The following is a 23,773-nucleotide window of genomic DNA, read 5'->3' as shown; positions in this document are numbered from 1 at the left end:
TGCCTGGGTGTCTTAGAGCTGGAGCAGTGTTCCTGCCTTGGTGCCCTTCTGCAATGGGAAGGGGAAGCAAAGGGCCGAGTGGCTTCCACCTTCCTCAGTGCTTGTCCGCCTGAGGGATGACACGCTGATGTCCTCTCCTGAAAGCTGCTGCCAGGAGGTGCTGGCCCTGCTGGAAGCGCAGGCCCTTCGGTGCTCTTCCAGAGCAGCTGGTGAAAGAGCTTTGGTTTGTTGTGCCTGGCTCTGGCTAGCAGAGGGTAAACCCTGTCAGCAGAAGAGCTGTGCTCATGCTGAGCAGAGGGCAGCCTTGCGAGGCCTCTGAAGGACATACTGCATCTTGGTGTAGGAGACTCAGGCGTTTGGGTACAAGAAAGCTGGAGGTGGTGATGTCTGATGTTTCCTTATGTATGAGAAGCTGTCTTGTGTCCTCAGCGTGTCTGTCGTGTGAGCCATCCCTCCACTGAGTCCTCTTTGGTACACTACCTTCCTCCCTCTTCTGTGCCCCACAGGGTTATGTTGAACCTGGCAAGCAGCAAGTGCTGAAAGTCTATTACCTGCCAGGAGTGCCTGGAGTCTTCTGCAGGGCTTTCCAGATCCAAGTGGGTCACCTGGAGCCAGAAAAAGTCTGCCTGAAAGGAGAAGGGACCTTTCCCAGGATCCACTTGGACCTGCCCAGGAACATCAAAGGTGAGCACTGCCTGTCTGCTCGCCAGGAAGGTCACCTGGCTTTCTCCCATGCCATATGCCCATAGGGCAGCTCATGGGCACCTGCGCCAGGCCTGGAGGTTTCAGGGCTGTCAGGCAAACTCAGCCCTCTGGTTGCTTCCTTGGTCTCTGGCAGACGAGCCCGTGTGGCTTTGCCGCAGGAACCATCCTGCACAGCTTGCCAGCGTATGCCAGAGGTCTGGGAAGACAAGGGCTGGGCAGAAAAGCACAGGGAAGCTGCAAGAGAGGCTGGCAGGGATTTTGACAGGGTTGGGTTTGCATCACGTTGTGGGGCTGAGATGCTCCTGTGTGGTGAGAAAGACGGCTGGGGGTGAGAAGCAGCAGGATCGCCTTTCTCTCCATTGCTGGAGCAGTTTGTGTCTGCGTGTTGGGGGAATGGGGCTTCCCGTCTTCCATGGGATTTGTGCTGCCCCACTGCTATTGGTGGTGTTCTGTGCTTTCAGGCAACGCCAAATATGAGAAGATCCTCCAAAAGGCCCAAGAAAAGCTGGACAAAGGCAGCCAGAGAGACGAGGCCATTGCTCTGGGGGAGGCTGTGGCAGCCGAGCCCCACATGGACGACTCAGGCACCATGGTGAGTAGAGCTGCTGCCCTGTCCCACACGTGCCACCCTCCTGCGTGTCACTGGAGCCCCTGCGCCCCACGGCCCTGTGCCCAGGGCTCTGCTGGCACTGGGTGCCTCCCTGCACAGCCCTGGCCACGGAGTGTGTCAGCTCAGCGTGCCCCATGGGCTGCCCACCTCTGGGAGTTGTCCCTCCTGGAGATGCACCAGCTCCTGACTGCCCCAGGGAGATGCTAAGGGCTGTGCTCAAGCAGTTGGGTTTATGGTGCTCTGAAGGACATTCAGGTCGGTGCTGGGGGTTTTGTTGCTCACCGGCCAAGCCCTGCCAGCTTTACAGAGTGTAAAGCAGCAGCCTGAATGCACCCTGAGGCTGTGCTGTGTTCTGGATCTCCGAGAGGCTCCAGCTCTCTCATGGTTCCCTTTCCAGGAGAGCTTTTGTCCAAGCTGCTTTGGCACTAACTGGGGGCAGGGACATACTTGGAGCTTTGGAAGGTTTCTGGCTTGTCTGTCCATGTGTCCAGATCAGCTTTGATAACTGGGCAGGGAGAGACACTGGAGTTCATTTCTTTGGAGCTATGATCCTGCCTGAGAGAGCAGGAAGTGTCCCAGACACTGAGCAGTGAGACAGAATGACTCCATCGCCTCTCTCAACAAGAGCAGGGTGGGATCCTCCACCTGAGACAAGCTTGTGCCTTGGGAAGGACCTTTGCTAAGCAGCCCCTGTCTTTACTTTCCTCAGTGGGATGCTCAACTGCAGATGCAGATGGAGGAGATGCTGATGGAGGAACATGCCGTGGAGCAGCAGAAAGCTCTCAGCTCCCGTCCCCCAGAGGACACTGCCTTTCACCAGCGTGTACATCGGAGGCTTCTCAAGTTAGTAGGGAGTCCTGTAGCCTGTGTGCAGGGGCCCCGAGGGTAACAGCCAGCAGTGCAGGCCTGCTCCTGAGAGCTCCTTGTGTCTCAGAGCTGGGAACAGCTGCGGACTTCAGAAGGGGCCTGATGCTGAGAGCTATGATGTGTTCTCTGTGGGCAGCTCGGTGTCCTCGCTTGCACAGTGCTCCCCTGAGCTCTGGAGGTGCTCCCCTCCCCACAGTTGCTGGGTTCTGTTCTCAGAGCTGAGGGGTGCAGACGAGCAAGCCCTTGCAGACAGCACAGGCACCAGCCCTGCTGACCAGCTCTGAAAGGGGCATCTCAAAGCTGGCGTCTTTGTGCCAAGAAACAGACCCCACTATGCAGGAAGAGCAGGGAATGGTCCAGATACCTTATGCACTTTTCCAAGTGGGATTGCCTGCCAAAGGCCTCTGCAAGGAAATGCTATGACAAGGTCCTGAAGCAGTTTCAGGCTTGGGCTGGACACCAGCTTAGCAGTTTGATTGAGACCAGTGGAGATGCAGTGGACTTCTCTGCAATGGCTTTTTGCAGCATAGGAACTGTGTCCAGTACCCACTTTAAAGTCACTCGAAGATCCCATTGGTGGCTGATAAATCCTAGGCCCTGCACTCCCCATGACTTAGCCAAGTGTTATTACTGGGTGCTCAGGCCTTGGGTTTCCTGGGCTTGGCTTGAGCTTTCAGAGCAGTGAATACAGAATTATCCACTCCATTTGCTTCTCCAGCCCACGCCATGCTGGGGTTTACAGAGTGTCCTTACTCCTCCTTTCAGAGCTGAGCTGCCCGAATACATCCTGGACCTTGGCTATGTCATTCCCGGTGACATCCACACACACATGGTGAAGATCACCAACACTGGGCACTTCCCCGCATCTTTCCGTGTCGATGGATATGTCCTGTATAACACAGGTAACCTGTGGTGGAGAGGCTTCACAGGGGCTTGAAGGAGCTATCTCTGACACATCAGCTGAAGCCATTGGACACGGGGAGATTTGAGTACTTCCTTGGACAGCTTTTTCCTCCTTAGTACCCCCATGCTGGGTGCCCTGTTCAAGAGCCTGACTTCTGGCGAGCAGTGCCCAGAGACCTGCTCTGCCTGTGGCTGCCCTACAATCTGATTGCAGGGGCCAGAAGGGCTGATCACCTTGATCGCCTCTCAGCATCTTCTGCTCTTGGCTCCCGTGAGCATCATCCCAGTTTCTTTGTGCACTCTGAGGGTTTATGTTGCAAACAGATGGACTCTCTGTGGTTCGGAAGTGCTTTGTTTAGAGTTCATAGTGCCAGAGCACTTCTGCTCAGCCTTTATTGACCGGCCTGTGGGATCCTCTGCTCTATGGAAACAGGCTTCCCAAAGAGGCCTTGAGGTAAGGCTGCAGCTCCACCACATGGTGACTGCTGTCTCTGCGGGGTGGCCAGTCGTCTCTTCTAAGCCGCTGTCCAGGGAACACCCCAGCATTTAGTATCTTAGGTGGCAATTCTCCTTTGGAGAGGTCTATGCATCCTTCCCTGAGACGCCTGATGAAGGAATTGCTGGAGTTCCTCAAGCAATGTGATTTCTTTTTACTATGTAACCCCTGGATTCTGGCTGTGAAAGTCCTTTTGCTTTGGGCAGTGCCAAAGGGAGAAGAGCAGCTTCTCTGGAGATGCAAAGGGGTCTTTCCCAGAGCTGCCAGCCAGGACACCCCTGTGGCCTTACCGTGCTTCTGAGCCATTTCCTGTTGCTTGCGTATCTCAGCTGCTTTATTTTGCTGTGTTCAGGCTTCAGCGTGTGCCTGGAGTGTGTGAAGCGCCTGCCCTCCTATGAGAGCAAGACATTTGAAGTGTGCTTCGACCCACAAAGTGCCAACCTGCCCCTGGGAAAAGTGGATGTGCTCCTGCCCATCAAGGTACTCCAGCTTCTGGGGCAGGCAGCAGGTTGGGCACAGCAGCGAGTATCGGGTGGGCTCTCAACCGGATGCTCTGTCCTTCTGTAGGTCAGAGGAGGCCCCACAATCCAGGTCCGCCTCCGTGCCATGGTGGCTGAGCCGTCCCTCTGCGTGTCCAGGGACAGGCTGGAGTTCTCTGCTGTCCAGTGTGGGCAGTGCCAGGAAGAAACCATCCAGCTCCACAACACGTTCCAGGTCCCCTGTAAATGGTCCATCAGCATGACTGATCCTGTTCAGGAGGTAAAGCACAGACAACGTGTAACACACAACTTCTCAGTTGGGTTCTCTTTGCCTCTCTTGCCTTTTGTGCCCCTCTGGCTGCCTGAGCACTTGGGCTGCAGCTTGCTTGAGGAAGCTTTTGAGGGTACAGAGCAAGGCTGGTTCACCTGGGCCTGTTCACTAGCTGATGCTTCACTTCTCTGCCATCTTCACCCATTCCTCCTCCTCTGAGGACACTGCCTCCCCATCTGCCTGCCCTGCCAGCATGTTTGCCCTCCAGTTCTAGGCAGTGGTGGCCACGTCTGGGTGGGATGAAGGTGCTTCCTGCACCGTGCCAGCATCTCGGAGCACTGCAGGAACCGAGGGTCTGTCCTCACAGACCAAGGAGACCTCACGCCACTGGTTTCTGTGCGCAGGTGGACAAACATCTGCCAGGGAGCGAGCACCAGAAGCTGCTGGAGGAGATGAAGTCTGTGCCCTGTGGCTTTGAGGTGCTGCCCTCAGCTGGAAGCCTCGCTCCAGGACAGCAGTGCCACGTCCAAGTCCGTTTTTCACCCACGGAAGAGGTGAGATTGGTGGGTGTCACGCCAGGAGGTCTGGCGGGGCAGTGTGGTAAGGGGAGGCCAGCCCAGGGAGTGGGGGATGAGCTCTGCCTCCACATGGAGCTTCCTGCGCCTCAGTTTCCCCTGCACGTTCCCAAGCAGTTCGGGAGTCAGCTTAAATGATGGAGCATTCCCAAAGGCAGTTTGCATGTGGCCACCGTGACTTGGAAACTGGTAGCATGTGACAGGATGGACACAAGTGCTTCCATGCCTGGGAACAGTCCCAGGGATCTCAATTGCTCGTGGAGATTTCAGCGTCTCGTGTCTGGCTTTGACCAGAGGCAAGCACTGAGCAGAGAAGATGATCCTTATTTGTGCCCAGTGAGAGCTCAGGTGCCTCTTGCACACAGCTGATGTTTGCCTGGTGCTGCAGTGCCAGGACTGTGTCTGAGGAAGCAGACCTTTCTCATGAGCGTTGCGCTCCCCCATGCCCAGGTGAAAACCTCTGAGAGCCCATTTTAGATCCACCTGGGAGCCAACTGTCCAGTTATGCTCCACAGCAGGACTCGCTGCAGTTCCTGAGAGCCATGCAGATGCTGTAGCCCCTGCTCTAAGTAAATACCTGTTTTGGGTTCAGCTTGGAGGTGCTGACAAGACCCCTGACCCTGGGCGATTGTTGACTTGGAGGTGCTGTCAGCTGGGGCTTCACGGAGGAGCTTTCTGTGCTGCTTCTTTGCAGAAGTGCTACCGGGGCGAGCTGCAGATCCAGGTTTGCCAGAGCAGCCAACGCCTGCAGGTGCCGGTCTTGGGACGTGGTCTGGAGCCACGGCTGGAGTCCATCCCCGCAGAGCTGGAGCTGGGACCGCTGCTGCCCCAGAGCCATGGGGAAGAGGGGACAGTGGTGGTGAAGAAGCCCTGTGAGGTTTACTCAGTGCAGTTTGAGCAGCAGCACCTTGCTGAGGAGCAGGTGAGGGGGAAGGTCTGTGCACACTCTGTAGATACCCAGCACTCCATCATGGCCAGGCTTGTGCAGGGAGACGGGGGCAGTGCGCAGGGCAAAGCCTGGTAGCCTTCCAGGGTTAGCCAGCTCTGCTGGCAGGCTGCAGAGGGACTTGGATAATCCCTGCCCCTGGGGGGAAGGAATGTGGGAGGGGATGGCTCGGCTGGGGAGCCTGCTCACATGGTGAAGGTCAAGAAACTCATCCTGCCTATGGTTTCTCTTCCCTCTGTGCACAGCCCCTACGGACACCAAAAGATGACAACAGCCCCAACAGCTTGTTGCTGCCTCCGTGTGCCCCGGGAGAGAAGCTGACTGATGAGGCCCAAGGAAGGGGCATAAAAATGAAGGTGAGATGAAATCTAAAGGCTAAAACTCCAGGTGGCAACCGGCATGGTTTTCTCATTTCCTCCTCTCTTCCCCAGCCTCCCATGGTTTGGGTTTCTGCCACTAGAGTGGCAGAAAGCCTTTTCTCCTTCTTTCCTTTGGCTTGATATCAATCCCTACCGCCTCAGGTTGATGTTGTGGATCCACCAGGAAAGGTGGTGAAGCTGGGAAACGTCTGCATTGGACAGACGGTGAAGAAGATGGTCACCGTAGCCAACAAGAGTGCAGCCCCTCTCACCTTTAAGCTGAGGGTCACGTCCACCGTGCCAGAGTTGCAGGAAGCTGGGGTAAGGCCCGTTCCTTCTCTGCAGAGCACTTTGTTGTGCCTGCAGGGAGCGCTGAGCTGCTGTGGGTGGGAGCAAAGCATTTGTAGATGGCAAGCTACAACACTAATTCATACAAACATCTTTCCATGATACAGCTGAAGTGCTTTGTCACAAGTCATTCAAGTTATGTATACAGTGTAAGTTACTTGGCTCCATTTTAACTTTTATTTTTGCATTTACTTAAATAATGACTTCAGCTGCTAAAGATGAGATGTGTGTTCACTGTACTAGTCTAAAACTACTTGGCAACAATCCTGCCAGAGGAAGTGGCTAGCATAGCATTATGACTTTCATTGATTTCCTGCACCAAGATCATTTCAAACCTATCAGAGCCATAAAAACACATAGAATAGGTGCTCACTGCATTTACAACAATACTAAACTATAATTACTTTTTGGAATTCAAAAGGCTCAATTACATTTCCTTTATTTTAGAGAGAATTCAGTTGCTTTCCAATCTTATCAGAATCTGAAGTAGTTACTGATTTGTACACAGTAAATGTAGTATTTCTTTATAGGTGAAAACAGTAGTTTGAGAGGAAGACAAGATAAAAACTTCAGTGGAATGTATGTAACCTGATAAAATTTGACCTGCAATCCAGAAAATGGTGTATTGTACGTCAACATTTAGGAATGCTTCAGAACTATTGAAGAAATTATACCAAAGCAGAAGTGTTCCACTTGGAATAAGGACTCAGCTGCCTGAAATACTCATCCGCAGTGACTTGAAACAGTCAACTGCTCTGAAACCTGGGGCTAACATGACCACTTCCTGAAAATTCCTTTAAAAAGACATGATAATACAGACCTTTTTTGATATTTCCTGTCCTGAAGACATTAAAATTAATTCATTTTGTTCAAAATGGAAGTAGTAATTCATAGCATATCAGCATCTCATCAATATGGCATATTTGTGGTGATTATTTGAACAAGTGTGCAAGTGTCTGCTAAAACAAATTCAATTACTTTAGCAGTAATAAGGATTTTTTTGATTTTTTTCCTCTGGCTTTTTAATTTGGTTTTTATATGCTCTGTAAATCTTAAGATTTATGTTTTTAAAAAGTGAAATCCAAAGGAAGCTAGAAATTAATACAAAAATGGTAAATTAACTCAGAATTCCTGAGAATACTATCGTTATTAACACCAACTTCTTTCTTACATAGAACAGAAATAAAAGGCTCATATAGTGTCTATAGCTGAATTTAAGTTTTAAAATATGTTTAGAGCACATTCACTCCATTACTATTATAATACTTCATAGTTTTTTCATAGCAGAAAGCTGGATCACATTTTCTTCTCAAATGTCAACTTGCTATAGTTCCACGTAAACATAATCCCAATCAGATGCTCATCACATACAGACCTCTGCTGTCAATATCCAGTATGGTTCTTCACCAGAAGCCATCAATATGCCCTACACACTGTATTTTCTAACTGACAGGTCATGCATCAGCCACATGCTGTTTATTTGTTAGTTTCATTGATTTAAACACTTTCTTATGCTTTCACTTGCACATCCAGGAAGGAGATGATATTAGCAGAGGCTCCACAATAGGGATGCAATGTACTACTCAAAGCAAACACACCATGAGATGAGTGTTCATGTCTTGAGCAAGAGAAAATTTAATACTGTATCAAGCTGCTTTTGCCATCTTGATTAATGGGTAACAAGCTTTAAGGCATGTATGTGCCTATGAGTTTATATACTACACTTACTATGTAGTATCATCAATGTCTTTTTTTCAGCTGAAGTCTAGTCTCATTTTTTGAAATACAAAAATGCCTTTTATAGTAGTTTACATTGCTACTTGACAGCTCATATAGAGGGGAGAAAGAGTTCAAGTCTTCCATGTGGAGAATGAATCAATTTCTGAGACCTTTAAATCAGACAGAATTAAGGCTCTTACTCATCACATGAGGCTGAGTGGAAACAGTATTACTTCATGCTAAAAGAAGGATTTAATGCTCCCCTAGACTTGCTTTTCAAATAGTTTTCATGAGATCACAGCAAAACAAACAAGAAGATGAAACTGATAATTTCACCCCAAAACAGCAAAGGGGTCAGATTCCCAATATGCTCTGAACACAGGCAAAACATTCTTTGCCAAGAACACATGAAAAAACCCTAATCAAGACAAGCCACGAAAGAAAGAAATTAAATTAGTCACCACTGCAGGCATAGCACAACTTCTATTTCAGGCTACATCTTATCAAGATAAGTGGCCCAAGACATCCCATTTAAAATAATTCAGCATAAAATACCACTCAATATAATGGTGTCAATGTCTAGTCTCCATTTTCTTCCAAAACTTTATCTACAACATTTCCCACCTTCTGTGTCATTTCATGGCAGCAAAGTAATACTTATAAAGGCTACTTAAAAATAGTGTTTCTAGTTACAGACCAATAGTTGTAAAGACATTGAAGTACCCTAATGCTTCTATTAAAATGTAAATATTAGATATTAAAAATCACAAATAAGTATTCAAAGCACAGCAAGCCATTTATTTACCACACTTTACAGCTGAATATTTCAAGGAAGGTATCTTTTTTTCCCTTAGTCAATAAGCATTCATTTAAACGTGGCTATCACTATTGTTACTAAACACCATGACATCTTTCTCAGAAATTATAACAACTGCAGGAAAACATTAAATATTTCACTTACAAAAGCACATTGTAAATAATGAATTAGGCAGTTTATAACTGCTTTGACTCAGGAGGAAATGATGGCAGGGCATTTGAAATAATTAAAATCATTTCCTTTCTACCTTTTGTCCCAAGGCAACTATATCAGTAATATATTAGTGCTTCCCAACTGCCACCCCCTCCCCACATCCACCCTCCCCAGTATGAGCTAGAAAGGCAGGTACAGCAAAGGCTAAATTACGAGTGCTGTCCATTCCCCACTTTTCTCAACACACCTGATTCAGCAAAGGCAACAGACAAAACAGCAGGAAAGGGACTGCAGAGGAAAACATGCAGAAGGGTGCACTGAAGAACTCTCACCCATCTACTCCCAGGCATTCTGGCCCTCAGCAAGCATGGAATTTAATGCTGAATATTCCAGTAAGATTGTACTGTTTGAGTAACCAACTGTGTATAACCTTTACTTCAGCTGATAGAAAATGATGCAGTATTCTATTATCTACACTGAGAAGTGTTTTATCGGTATACTTTTTATTCCTCAACATTGTTTTACATGTCGCACTTCCCTGCAACTGTACTGAATTTATAACTCTAGGTGCAATTCTGTATTGGAACAGAAGTGTTAGAGACCCTTAAATGTTAATAACACAACAGAATATTCCAATTTTTCCCCCAGTACATGCTTCCTTAGGAATATTTTACAGCTACTTTACTACAACATTTGAAGGCTGATCTGAAAGATCTCTAATTTGGTTTGGTTTTTTTCAGTCCCCCTAAGGAAAAGCAAGTTGTTGGTTGCTGAGGTCCACAGCAGCATGTCAAACAGTGTTTATGAACTTGGATACCCTTCTTAAAATTGCAGTTTTGCAGTTAATGAGCCACTGATACACATAGTTCAGAGATGCATAAAATTAGAATTGAGGTAGACTGCTGATGTAATAAACTTTTCATGAGAGCTTTTTCAGGTATTGTTTTTACCAAAGTCATAATTAAACTAAGACCTAGGGAAGACCTACTGATTTCAAGGAAGAGTCCCACTCTGTCCCATAGTGACCGCTCTGACTTAAGCAGGATAATTGATGCTACCAAAGCATGAATTCAAACTCTGCGCCTGACAACAGCCTGGGCAGGCAGTGAGACAGAATCAGTTTCACCCTCTGCTGCCAGGATTAAAGCATGTTCCTCAGGAACACAAGTGAATTGAGAGTCAACTTGCTCTTTATACAAAACACAGCTGCAGAAAAACACTGACCTTGGATTTAAAGATATATTCAAGGATATAATATTGGCATCTTTCATGAGTACTAAAGTCAGTGAAATGGAATAGGGCTTACTAGATTAATTAGTAATTATCAAATTAGCAATGAAGTGATGATAGTCCCCGAGAGTCTTGCCTCAAGACCCTATCTGAGCAGCAATAAAGGGTTTAACTGGATTCTAACTTAGTGTGACCGTGCAAAGTCTACTGATGATAAAATAAGCCCCAAAATTTTATATTCTTATCAAACTTATCAGCAGAAATTCCTCAGAATGGACAATTTCAACACTATTTCAAAGGACTATCAATTGCCTGCACTATGCAAGTTGAAGATAAAACTTTAGGAATATCCTATCATTATTGATATGATATTCTTGCAAGAAAAAGCAATTAATGGATTTACATGACCACTTGCTGTTGTGCCAAAAAAGCAAAATTCTCTCCTACAACCCCCTGCCCTTTCTAAAGCAAGAAAGGATATTATGTAGAGGAGCCATAAGATGAAAATTAAGTCTTTTTAAGACTTAAAGACAACCAAATACTACTTCCAACAAACATCCTTTTGACCTATTTCACCAAGGCAGGTACAATTGGTTGACAGCACAAACCTACTGGGTAACTATGGAGTTGGTCTAGGACTTTAAGACATAACATTGTAAGTTATTTTCTCAGTTGAGAATGACTAATGAACCAAAATTCCTTGATTTTGAATCAATATAAACATTATTCATTCCACTAGAAAAGATTCATCATTATTTACCATGACCAAATGAATAGGGTAAATCACCAAGAATAATAGTACCTCTTTTCTTCTAATTTTTCTGGGAAAGAAGCAAGAAACACTAAGAGAAATGTCTCATATCAAAGCACATCCAACAGCTCTGCACACGCAAAAACTCTTAACAAATTAACTCAAAGTGAAAATATTGGAAGCCTGTAAAGTCTGTCTTTATTTTAGCACCTTCTATGCAACTCAGGTTCAACTCATTTAATAAACTCAACAGCTTAAAGCTTAAACGATTAAAGAGAAGAGACGTACTAAGAAGAGACATATTAAAAGTAAAAGCCATACTCAGATGTTGCCATGTTAAAAAACAGAAAAATTGTAATGAGCCCTATGCTTAGGAAAGAGCATTGTGCAGTTAATGTAAGCAATGAACCTTTCATGTGAAATGATGTAGTGTCACAACTCATTTGCATCCCACTTAAAGTGTAATTAAGTTTCCCTGACAGCATGGTTTATGGCTGAAAGAAGAGACCTGGCTGCTAAATTAATCCAGAATCCCTCTAGTTAATAGCACTCTGCAAACGAAACTTCACAAACTTTCATTTAAAGTTTCCAAACTTACATTTAAAGTGGCACTATAAGGAATTTCAGACAATGTTTTTCAAGACTTCAAGCCACACTCAATCACACAGCTGACTTAAAGACACATCTATTAAATCTAAGACAAGGCTTGACCCAAGCCATAGGTCAGAAGATAACACAGCAACATGTCAACACATCTCCATTTTTTTGTTACTCCTGGAAATTGACCTAAACATTGCAGAACTCCATCACCAGGGTAATGTTCTCAACTGCAAAAAGATAAAAGGTCAGAGTGAAAAGGTGCTCCTAATTGTAGCAAAACAGACGATCATCAGCTGGTTCATCACTCATAAAGATACCTATTTCTGATTTTTGATAGAACAATAATATCCAGAAATATACAATTAATGTTCAACAGTTATTTTGGTTTTAATTGAAACCTCATATAAAATCCTTGCTCTAAGGAGTTACTAAAAACATTTTAAGACTGTCAACATAACGAAGTCATGCTTTCATTTTGGGGGGTAACATTTTATGAATCAAGTTTTGTGTTTCATCTTAAAGGTTCCATTTAGAGCAAAGTAAAGTGAAACACTCCACAATACATAAATCCTGTAAAATCCACATAGATCTAAGAAAAGTCAACACATTCCCATGAACCATAAGTGATGGGCTGTCTAGAATAAACAATGCATAAACACTGTCATTTTATTTACCTTTATAGTCCTGTATGCATGTTACAAGTGAGGAACCAACGCAGTCTCTACATTATTCTGAAAAAATTCATTAGGGAGAATTACGTTTCTGCCACTCGAAATAATCCAATTTTAGCAGCTCAACAAGGTCATTCACAAGCATCACCCTGAAATACATTACATAAAAATCTGCAAAGTCAGAATCTGGATCCAAAAGGAACAGGTACACCATGACTATAATGAAACTGTAGCTCCTACAACAGACTTACTCCTTCCCTACAAGAGGATTATTTATAACAGCCTTTTGTGACTACCAAGTATGACTGAAAAACAAAGAGCACGTTTTGCAAAATGTTCTGATGTTCTGGGAAGCAATTTTACTCTACAGTTGAAGAAAGTGCACACCAGTAGCAGTTATTTCATATGAATATTCCAACTAGTTACAAAAAAACACTGGTTTGCAGTTGGTAGTAACAGAACATGAGCCATATCTCTGAATTTCAGAGGTTAAGCTGTATCTTTATAATACTAGTATCACCACTACTTACAAGATTGGTCAAAATAATTTCAAATATTTTCTGTTAAAGGGATGTTGTAGGAAAGCACGTTGTAGCCAGGAAGAGAAGTTTAAAACACCAGTTACCACTCCACAGTCATCATCGATAACAATCAATGCCAAACCTAAGTAGTAAAGAAGTATAGTCCCTTAGATGACAGAACTTGCTCGTGTGCCTGAATGTGATCTCCAACAGAAGACAACATAGTTTTAGCTATTCAGAACAAATGTTTGCTTTCAAACAAACATTACTTGATAGCAGGAACTGATATCTATATCCACAAGAGTAAGGTAGCTGGTTCCTAGTTCTCTCCCAGACTCCATTTTTGAGTTAAGGTTTTAAAATACACCAAACAGAAACTAATGGAGAAAATAACAAACAGGAAAGTAATATGCAAGTAAATGTTACAAGCTCCACTAATTTACACTCTAAAATTCAATTCTCTTAGATGTGTTGAAAGCAGAATTCAGTTTCTGGCTTTCATACAGAGCCACTTGCAAGTCTAACATGTTACTCAAGGCCACATATGTACAGATCTTATCAGATACAACTGTGTCCTGGCCACATGATACAGGGCAGCAAAATTTAATTTTGCTTTAAATGCAATGAAGTTTTGAGTGGGTTTTGCAATTGGAAAGAGTTCATCAGCCTTAACTAAACTAGTACTGCATATTAGCAATTGTATAGTAATATTGTATAATATTAATAATATGCTATTATGTTCCCAAGTAGTTAGGTATCAAAATACTAAATTTTAAGAAACATCAAATATATATGCTTTGTTTTTGGCAGGGATAGAGCAATTTCCCATTCCTTTGCTGCAATAGTAAATTGGAAAACATGCCACAGTAGAGTTAAACAAAGACCATTAGGGTCTTCAGGCAGCCAAAAAAATCTACCACAGAACCACCAAGCCTGAAACGAATGAAAAGTTGCCTCTGCAATTTTTCTCTCTAATAACATCTTGTTTAAGTTCTGAAATCAGGGCCACTGGGCACTATAAATCAGCCTCATACTTAGGAGCCCATTTTTGCTTTACTAGCAAAAAGCTGTTTGTACTCACAAATCAGTTCAATCTCTTCAATGCTCATCAATTTTTCCAATGATATATCCATTGATAACATGGAATTCGTTATTCTCAGGTGGCAAATATTCTCAATAAATGATGCACCATTTGAACTGCTACAGCTTACATACACTTTTGATAGCAGATTGATCCCTTTGCAGGGCATTTAAAAGAAAATCATTACAATTTCAGCCTCATTTGTAGTGTGATATTGGCAAAGTACTTTGAATGAAAGCATTTTCAAATACTTAAAATATCTTCATTATCTGCATTATTCACACAAGGATCTCCAAGTTTCATTTTTATTTCATGATTAATTATTATTTAAGCACTAATCAACCAACAAAATTAAACCAACAAAAGTTTCAACATATGAATTTCAGAAATACAGATTACCCATGGAAAAAAATTAGTGAATGTTATCACTGTAAGCACTAAAGTGCACGTGTTGAAATACAGACACTGCTTTTGATTAATCTGTAGTTTTTAACAGTATTCTTTCCTCAAACCACCATTGATAGGGTCAGTACATGCAGTGGCTGCATATCCTGGATTCCTAAATTGTGGCAATTAAGAAAAAGTTCCCCTCTATTTGCAATGAAAAAAAATATACCTAAGTCAGCCAAACTAGCATTTTCAGGAAAAAAATCTGTTTGGGTCCTGACCAGATGACTGCATATACTATAGCGTAAATTCCAATCCCTACTGGTAATTTAGTCCATCACGGAGGAAGCTGTTGCTTATCTTCCCAATCAAAGAATGGCTAAGCAAGCCTCAGATGAACCTGAAATGACAAAATTGCAACTAATTCACCTGCCCAACTTAAGGCAAGACCTTTTGTTACACTGCAAAATGCAAGCATCAAGTTAGTAACTCACATTGGCACAGAGACCATGCCAAATCCTTACCTCAACAAGAAGAAGTGTGTTTGTATTAATAGCAGGTGGTATTTAAATAAATAAATAAATAAATAAAAGCAGGTTTTAGTAACCAAATGGGGAGGGTGGGGTAGGTCATAAAGGGGAAGACAGTTAAAAACAAAAGAAGGCAATAAATGTCAATTTGCACACCTGTCTGTAAATGAACAACTGGGAAAAACACAACAGAATTTGATTTTATCATGATTTACATCATTAAAAATTTACTTGTATTTAACCTTGAAGACAGTATACTTTATGTTGAAACCTACAGAGTGGAATAGTTAGCAAGGTCAGAATTTACTATTAAAAATAAAAACTATTTAACATATTCCTGGATCTTATGCTATATTGTTCTTGAACAAAGCTACCCTTAAAAACAGATCAAATAGTTTCATTTCCACTTAAAACAGAACATTGCGTATAAGTAAGAATATCTGGATTTAAAAGTTTTCTTTTGTCTAGTGCTCCTATATATAAAGTAATTCAGAAAAGTATTTCTTAATCCTGACCTTAAAGAAACCCTAAGTCTTATGAGGCACCCAAACTGACTAACCAAACCTGGTTTAAAAGTGATCTACCAAGGAAAATATTTTAGATTTAATTTTCTTATTCTTAAAAATCTTTTTAATGTGAATAAGTACATGCGTGGGCAGAACGGTTAACATACAAAGATGAAATCATGTGCCTGTATTTCTCTACAATTAACATTAGAATACTGGAATATCTTTTCAACCCATGTACTTCCCCTCTTTATTCACAACTCATCACTGTGATACTTCATTGTCCGGATGAAACCCTATAACCATTAACTTTCTACTTACAAGAAGCTAGAACAGCAAACTACTAGGAGCCCTCTCATCCCTGCGGCTAACAAAGACACAAGACAGAGGCTCCACTTCGTCCTGAAAATTTACAGCAAGGCACAATCTAATCCAAATTCTATGCAAGATTTACAGATAAATGTTGTACTTACAGAAAACACTATGAAATTAGTGACATGATACCCAATTCGCTGTATCCAACTTACTTATAATTCAATTACTGACCCTTAATGGAGGATTTTGACAGTAGTTTGGGAGATTTAACATCTGTTGTCCTGAACACAATTCTTTCCACATGGATCTCAATTGTTTCTAAGCACTGAGCACACCCAGAACTCTAAGACTTCCTTAACTCATTGTCTTCTCCATGCAAATAAGTACTTTTTTGTCACGTATTTGCTAGAAAATTGCATTGTTTGCAGAAAACTTTCTCCGTATGGATACCTTGAATTCAATAAAAGCTCAAGAATGCAATCTGGCTTTATTGTGTAAGTTTAATTAGGAACTGCATTTCCCTTTGTGAGGCTATGAAGACAAGAAAACATTGTGAAGTGTGTCCTTCCAAATACCTGACCATTCTGACCTTTTTTTCCCTGAAAATTCTCTGATCTCATTAATAAGGAAACAAATAAGAAGCCTTTAATTCTTAAGAAAATTAAGCAAAAATAATAATGCCAAGAAAAGAAGCAAGAGTTAGTTTCAGATGGCATTTCATTGTCTTTGCAGGATACTACTCACTGCAAAGTAATCTTCTCCAAAGAGAATTCCCCCACATTCAGTCAAACCTCAATTGTAATGCTAAAATAAGCTCAGTTAGTAGTAATTAAATACTGAATTTAACTTCATATTTAATCTCTTCTTCCACCAGCAGCTTGGCTGATTTATCCTAATTTTCTATCAGTAAGAAAAACCGCATGCATATGCAGTCACATAAAAAACAGTGGCTTTTTATCCTCATGCAAGCAATTGCAATGTTACCAGTTCAAATTAAAATGGTATCTGAACTTAAATTACACACAGACACACATCATAAATCAAAACTTCATTAGCTTTTTTGCTCCATCAGAAGTTAATTACTGAACAGGGGAACAAATTTAAGGCCCAGATGTTTGCATTCATTTTATACTGTATATAACTGGTAAAGAATTCTATATACAAATATTAAGTGAAAGTTCAACAATCAACAACCTCAAAATCAGTGCAATGCCCATTACAGAAACTAAGCTTTAACTCTACTTTACTCAAACCTGCAGTGAATGAAGTTATATAAGTTCGTACTTACAAAAGTACTAAAGGCATTTTAACCATGAAGGTCTTGCAACAGCTTTCTCTTTTGGCAGCTATATGAACTTCTGCCTCATTTGTCAGAAATTAAGGTTAATTAGTTGTACCGCTTGTGTATCTGTCCTGTTTTAATTACTTTTGAATCCATGAAACAACCTCATCTAAAATGGGGGTTGGTGGGGGGGACGGAGGTAGGGGAGGTGTAATGCATTAAGAGTTAATAAGCTTGTTAATTTTTGTGGTGATGAAGTGAAGAGTGAGAAGGATGCTCCTTTTACATCCCTATGAAGCGAACATGGGTACAATTTAGGCATTTGCATTTTATTTAATAAGCAGTGGCTAGTCAATCAGCTGATGAATGTACCCAGCATATCAAGTAAGTTACCCATCAGCTTAGCTCCAGGAGCAAACAATCTTCTGCTTAGGGTAGACAAAGAACAGTAAGGCACAGAGGGCACAGAAAAGTGAACTGTAAGAAACTACGTTCTGAGAAACTGCAATAAGCATGTGATGAAAGATTCTGGGTTAATAATGGAGACAGGCGCATACAATTTGTATGTTTGTGCTTTTATTTAATAGCATGGCTCTATAACTGTCAAGGGCTGATCCTATCACAGGGGAAGTATCCACAAATGCTAGAATACTAGATTGGACTGCTTGCTAATCACAAACTTGCAAATGCTGCTCAGCAAGTTTCAGAATTCAGCCCAAATTTGATTCAGACTACAGATACTTTTATACCTTAAATAATATTAATATGCAAATCATTATAGCAAGATAATTCCAGCAGGAAGTGTTTCTTGACCAACAGAGTTGATTTAACAAAACCAGCATGGACATTTGAAATTACAACCTCACCATCTTACCACTTACCCTCCCTCACCCTGGGTAAACTCTGGTATGAGGTTTTTTTGGTTTCAGTTTTCAAATTAACTTGTACTCAAGAGTGACTGATTCCAAATGGACATTCTGTGCTGTTCAGTACTCCTCACTGCCTGATATATCTAAATCATAAATATCAATATGCCAGAGTGAGTAACAGTTCTTCTAGTGCACTATGTCTCCTAACACCCAGCCTTTCAGACCCACACATCACTTCATACTCTGCCAACTTTTAATCCTTAGATATTAAAGTAATGCCATCATGAAGTAACACCATTGTATTGATGACAATGTGTTTGTCAAATGCAAGCTCACAAACCTTACTGAAAGCTGACAATGTATGTGTAAGCAAACAGCTAACCTTTTCACCACAAAAAATAGAAACTAAACATATTCCTATTGTTTCCATTTATGAGAAACAGATGACTGACAGTCAGCTCAATCACAGACTGACAGCAATTACAAGCTCTTAACTGTCACTTTTCTAGTAAGACCTAAGAATCTTAAGTGATTTCTAATGCAGACAGAAGGGTTTAGGGAACATGGAACACAAATCCAATGGAAACTAGCCTTCACAAAACAGCTTGTAATTAGTATGTTCTAATTAGATGCTGAAAGACACACAACCATCCACAATTAATTCTATTCAAGATATGGCTTAGAGAGCATCACAACTAAGTTAGAAAACACCGCAAGTGCCAAAAAAAACGTGAAATCAATGCTAGGAGGCTCCCATTATGTGGCCTACTGAAAAACAGAAAACTCCTCTTGTATAATACCCTGAATTTATTTTAAACAATCCAGTTCTTATGACCATAATTAGTTACATTACAGCTCCTGACTAAACTAAACTATTTGTAGTCCTAATAAACTAGCCATTAACTTGTACCTATAAATGCCTGCTTTTAGGAGCAGTATATTTAATAGTTTGAAAGAATCATTATGATTTTCAATTAGGACTTCTTTTCTTTTTCCACTAAATCATCTTTCCATGAGAGAAGCTGGGGTGAAACACCAAAGATGTTTCATGAAACTTAAACAGACCAGACAATTCCTCTGACTAAAATTCAATTTTTAAGTGCTGTAATGGCTAAACCAATGCTTTGAACTGTAAATGCTGATGCACAAGGCAAACAAAAAGGAGAGAGCACCACAAATCCTTGGATCAAGTTCTGCTTTAAGGAGGTTACTCTGCTCTTGCTAATCAGGAGGAAGAAAGAAAACCGGATTTCAGCAGAAAAGGGAAAAAAATCATTGTTGCAAAGTACAGAGAATATGTTTAAGAATCATGGAGGGAGAAGGTGCTAATAACCAAAGAGGGAAATTCTGCATATCACATGACAGTGAACACAAAATTGGGTGAATACACTCAAAGCTTGTTATGTAATCTATGCAATAGTCCCCATTCTAACAGATAAATTATACATCTTATAAGCAATGCTATCATGATTTTAAGCACTTCAGGCATTTTAGACTCAGGAGGATGAAAATAAAGACTTGGCACTGTGATACTACCACACACAGAATGTGATTACTTTTCCCTGTATGGTGTACTATGCCTGCTAATTAATCTGGAGAGCCTCACCTGAGCATCAAATCCACAGTTTAACTAAGATGGAAGGCAGTCAATTTATTTCTCTACTAAAACTAACTAAGCAGGTGCAGAAATAATAAGAAAGGAAAAAAAAAATCAATTTCTCATTAGCTCAGATACTCTTTTCCAATGCTGAATGCTGAATCTGAAGTCTTGACACCTCAGAGAAGCAACATTTGGAAACTGACTCATGCCTGAAGGAACTTCTAGCGTATAAAAAATTCCCTTTCCTACAAAGGAACTAAGTGCCTTACACTTGCCAACATTTTAAACTACAGTAGATATCCTTAGAGTAAGAACAGGAAATATAAAAAGCTTATGTTTATTCTAGTACACTCCCAACCTCCCATTACCTTCAGCTGAAGCTGTTTCTTTAACTTGATTTTATATACTTAAAAACCTCCACTTCATCCTTCTTCCTAGTACCTTTTCCAGACTCCCACTGAGTCACAGAAAATTCTCAAACCCAGTGGCAATATATGTTATTAAAAGTACCTTTCTCTATTCTGACTATGGCACACACTAGCTTTGAATGATGGTCCATCCAAGACTACCCCTATCTAGCCTCTTTTTACAATTTTATCCATCCAAACTCCATACAGTGATTTGTAGCCCTCTACCACATCTTCAAACTTCCTCTTCCAGGCTGAAGACAGCCCTAGCTTAGCAAGTAGATGCTCATAGAGGAGCATTACCAATCATATAACCTGTCACTAGGAATCGTAATGACCACTCAACTTTGAATGAGTTAAAGCTTTGCAATTCTATCTGCCAACAGTGTATTGCCACTCCCAGCAGAATGTTCAGAGGATGTTCACCTGCCAAGCTGAAAAGGTCCTTTTGAAGTTCCTGAAAGCTGTTCCAGAGGGATTACAAAACACTGCATGTGACAACCATATGGACATCTCACCAAGTCTCAAGATTTCATTCTAGAAGTCATAAGAATTTAAGGAGGTATAAGCTCACATTTTTGTCTTCTGAAATTATTAACTACCTTTCTCTGAAACAGCTAAGTACTTTGCTGAAATTAAAAAAGAAGTTTGGAAGCAGACACTAGCATAAAAGGTTACAGACAACCCTATTAACCTTTACAAAAGTAATGTGCAACTTTAAAACAAGAAAATTATTTAAAGTGCCAAGCACAATTAAATATAAATACCATGACTTGTGCAAGATATAAAGCACTGAGAAAAAGTGCCAATTTCCAAAATGTTTAATTTGCTGATGGAAGCAAACTCAGCAGTAAGAATAGAACCAGTTACACTGCTTAGAATTAGAGATGAATAATTTTGTGACAGCTACTACTAGCAACAAGCTATGAACTTCACTGCCTGCACTGACTTACTTCAACAGAATGAACTCATGAAATGAAAGACAAAATTAAATTAGCAGGAAAAAAAAATATATATATATACATATATGGAGGGAAGTTCAGTATTTTAAAATAATATCTAAAAATTGCTTTCCCCCCTGCCCTCCCCTCCACCGCCCAGCAATCTGTTGCATATTTCAAGAAAGCCACTGAACTAGTCTAGCTAGGTTGGTTTAAATACAGCAGTGAAGCCACAGCAATCTAGATTTTATTTCGGTGCATAGCTTAACACAATTTAGTTCTGGTTTACCACACATGTAACAATACTTTTGTAGTTGCCCATAAGATACATAACTATCTGAGGGTATTTACACATACTCCGTGGTAGTCTACTATTTCTGAAAATGAACCATTAACACATTTTGGTACCTTCATAGCTAGTGCAGATACAAACAGTGCCCCCTAAACCATCACTTTAACCCCCCCCAGACCCTGTAGCTAAGGCTTTTGGTTGGTTTAAACCAGATTAAAGAAAACAAGCAGCGCCAAGCAGTATGCTTGGATAGATCTAACTTCTAAAACTTAATTCTCCTGATAATACTGATACTAATTTCAACAAATAGACAAGTAGATGGAAAAAGGCATAATTACGATACACTTTATGTTAACTGTTGCAGTGATCCCACTGGGACCATTTGTATGAGCCTGTGTATAGTTCTTTATACAACCAGTATAAATAAGGGTTCTATAATCAGGCTTAAAGCACTTGCCAGTACTTTTGCTGTTCAGAAACACTGCAGTAAACTAAAGCACTCACTGAAAGCAAAAGGAATCAATCATCAATAAAATAAATGCAGGTTAACTATCAAACTTGAATAGCATTACTATAAATATACCAAAATTAAATGCAATGAAGTCCGCTTCAGAGCTGGCTCTAGCAGTGTGAAAGAATACTGTTATATTTTATGTGCAGCAAACTATACACTGTGCTGTTCATATTTTGAAAGTATGTTAGATGGTCAGAATCTAAAATAAAACATTCTGTTCTGTGGCTTTCAGGGGCACAAAACACCTCAGCCTGGGAAAATGAAATAGCAAGCAACATAGTACTTATTCACCAGTACTGTATCATATTGCTGGGCAGTACAAATATTAACTGACTTGCATTTCTAACAAGTTAACTAGGACAGATAATACAGTAGTTACTCCAGTCATAGCTAACAAAACACATAACCCAGCATAAAGTTAGATCTTACTGGTTCTAACATCTAATATGGCATATTGGAGAAAAATATTAAAATATTTGAAAGTATACAAAGATATCAGCAAAATTTTACTCCCTTTCACAGTTTTTGCATTAAAAAAAACCCACTGTGCAGCATCACTTCATGCAGTTAGATTTTTATCACCTACCATGACAAACCTGATAGCCTAAGTTGCTCTATTGTGCATTTAAGACACAAATCACTTGTGCCAGGAAGACAAAATACCACTCAAGTTATCTTTAAAGAAAACTTTTCAGTTGTATTTTTGTATTGAAGAACAGCAATTTTCTGTCCCTCTTAAGCTACAGTTTTCACACTGTTTCACATTCTTCTTTCATCTTCATTCCAAAGTGTTCACATCAGTTGAGCCTCACTCCTGAAGGGGTGCTCCATCTCCTACAAACCAGGCTAAATTTAAATAAAGGGGGGAAAAAATAAAACCATCAAAAAATCCTTCAGAATTAAATACAGCCTTTTTTGAAAGTTTGCATAACATAACGTTTTTATATTACAGACTCACCTCATGGAATTTATCTTCTGCTAATTTTGTCTCAAAATTACAGAAATACTACTATAGGAAAAGAAAATTTAGGACTATAACTACACAGCTTGGCATAGCATTTCTTTTAATAAAGATATCTCAAAAAACCTAAAATAAGCCATCATCAGCTTGACTGAAACACCTTTTTCTAAAATCAAGGCTATAGTAAGAAGGAATGGATCTGGTGAAGGATAACTAGGCTGGTAGCACCAAGGCATAATTTTGATAACCTTCTTCTTCCACCTAGTGGCAAGAAGCTTAAAAACCAAGGTCGTTGGAAGTACAGTCACAAGGTGTTTTCAAACACCAATTCTCTAAGATTTGCTGACATTATAAGGACTGAGAATAGAATTTCTGTAGAATTTTGGTGTTCATGTTTAATTCCATAAGCAATAAGCACACTAGCATAAGGAGCTTTAAAAAAAGCACAAGATAAAATTGTTTCAACAATTCTAAGTTCTCTTCATAGGTATACTTCCCTTTCACGAAGCTCAGGTTTGGGGTGGTTTTATTTGATTACACACACACACACTCGCTCAGGTTGTTCAGCCTGATCATCTTGTAGGTAAAAGGCTGCAATTATCCAAAGCTGCATTCTGCCTCAGCTGCTCAAGTATTTCTAAGAAGAATGGCAGGGAGGGAGAGAGGGGGGGAAATTACATCAAAGCTGCTCAGTACTTCACTAAATTTGGTAAATCAAATACAATAGCGTGAACTAAGACAGGTAATTCTATTGCCCTATGGACAGGGGGATGGTTGTAGCAGAAAATAAGAACTAATTAAACGTTTCTGCAAACCACTTTTGAGCACTATGTAAATGCAATAAATTCATTATCTCAACAGGAATTTTAAGTAACAGCAGTATTTTCAAGCTTGTATTCTGCTTCTCCTTAGTCACAACAGAAAAGAAATAGAAAATGTATTAAACCAAAAGTGTATTTTCAGAGGAAATGACAAGTTGACATTATGTTATTGTTTTAAACTAACTCTGGCATTAAACCTAGGGAAACTTCATCCATTATCCTTTATGTGAAATCTTCTTCTGAAAA

The 23,773-nt window shown here is 41.2% G+C and overlaps 1 protein-coding gene across 1 annotated transcript; it reads left to right on the top strand.

Annotated features, from left to right (window-relative positions):
* The first annotated feature begins 1,276 nt into the window (after positions 1 to 1,276).
* LOC117436421 (hydrocephalus-inducing protein homolog) lies at positions 1,277 to 22,986 on the top strand. The gene is made up of 10 exons (XM_034064472.1): positions 1,277 to 1,297; positions 1,807 to 1,904; positions 2,948 to 3,084; positions 3,934 to 4,061; positions 4,149 to 4,340; positions 4,736 to 4,885; positions 5,601 to 5,828; positions 6,098 to 6,208; positions 6,374 to 6,532; positions 22,972 to 22,986. The coding sequence occupies exons 1-10, from the start codon at positions 1,277 to 1,279 to the stop codon at positions 22,984 to 22,986; spliced, it is 1,239 nt and encodes a 412-aa protein (XP_033920363.1).
* Positions 22,987 to 23,773: the final 787 nt, after the last annotated feature.

This window comes from Melopsittacus undulatus, chromosome 7 (genome assembly GCF_012275295.1).
Source record: "Melopsittacus undulatus isolate bMelUnd1 chromosome 7, bMelUnd1.mat.Z, whole genome shotgun sequence".
Classification (NCBI taxonomy): domain Eukaryota; kingdom Metazoa; phylum Chordata; class Aves; order Psittaciformes; family Psittaculidae; genus Melopsittacus; species Melopsittacus undulatus.
Note: the sequence above shows the minus strand (reverse complement) of the source record. Positions and strands in the feature narration are given on the sequence as shown.

Coding starts and splice junctions, on each gene's coding strand:
- LOC117436421 (XM_034064472.1), top strand. CDS start 1,277: ATGGACGACTCAGGCACCATG. Junction 4,341..4,735: donor TGACTGATCCTGTTCAGGAG/GTAAAGCACAGA, acceptor TTCTGTGCGCAG/GTGGACAAACATCTGCCAGG. Junction 6,209..6,373: donor GAAGGGGCATAAAAATGAAG/GTGAGATGAAAT, acceptor CTACCGCCTCAG/GTTGATGTTGTGGATCCACC.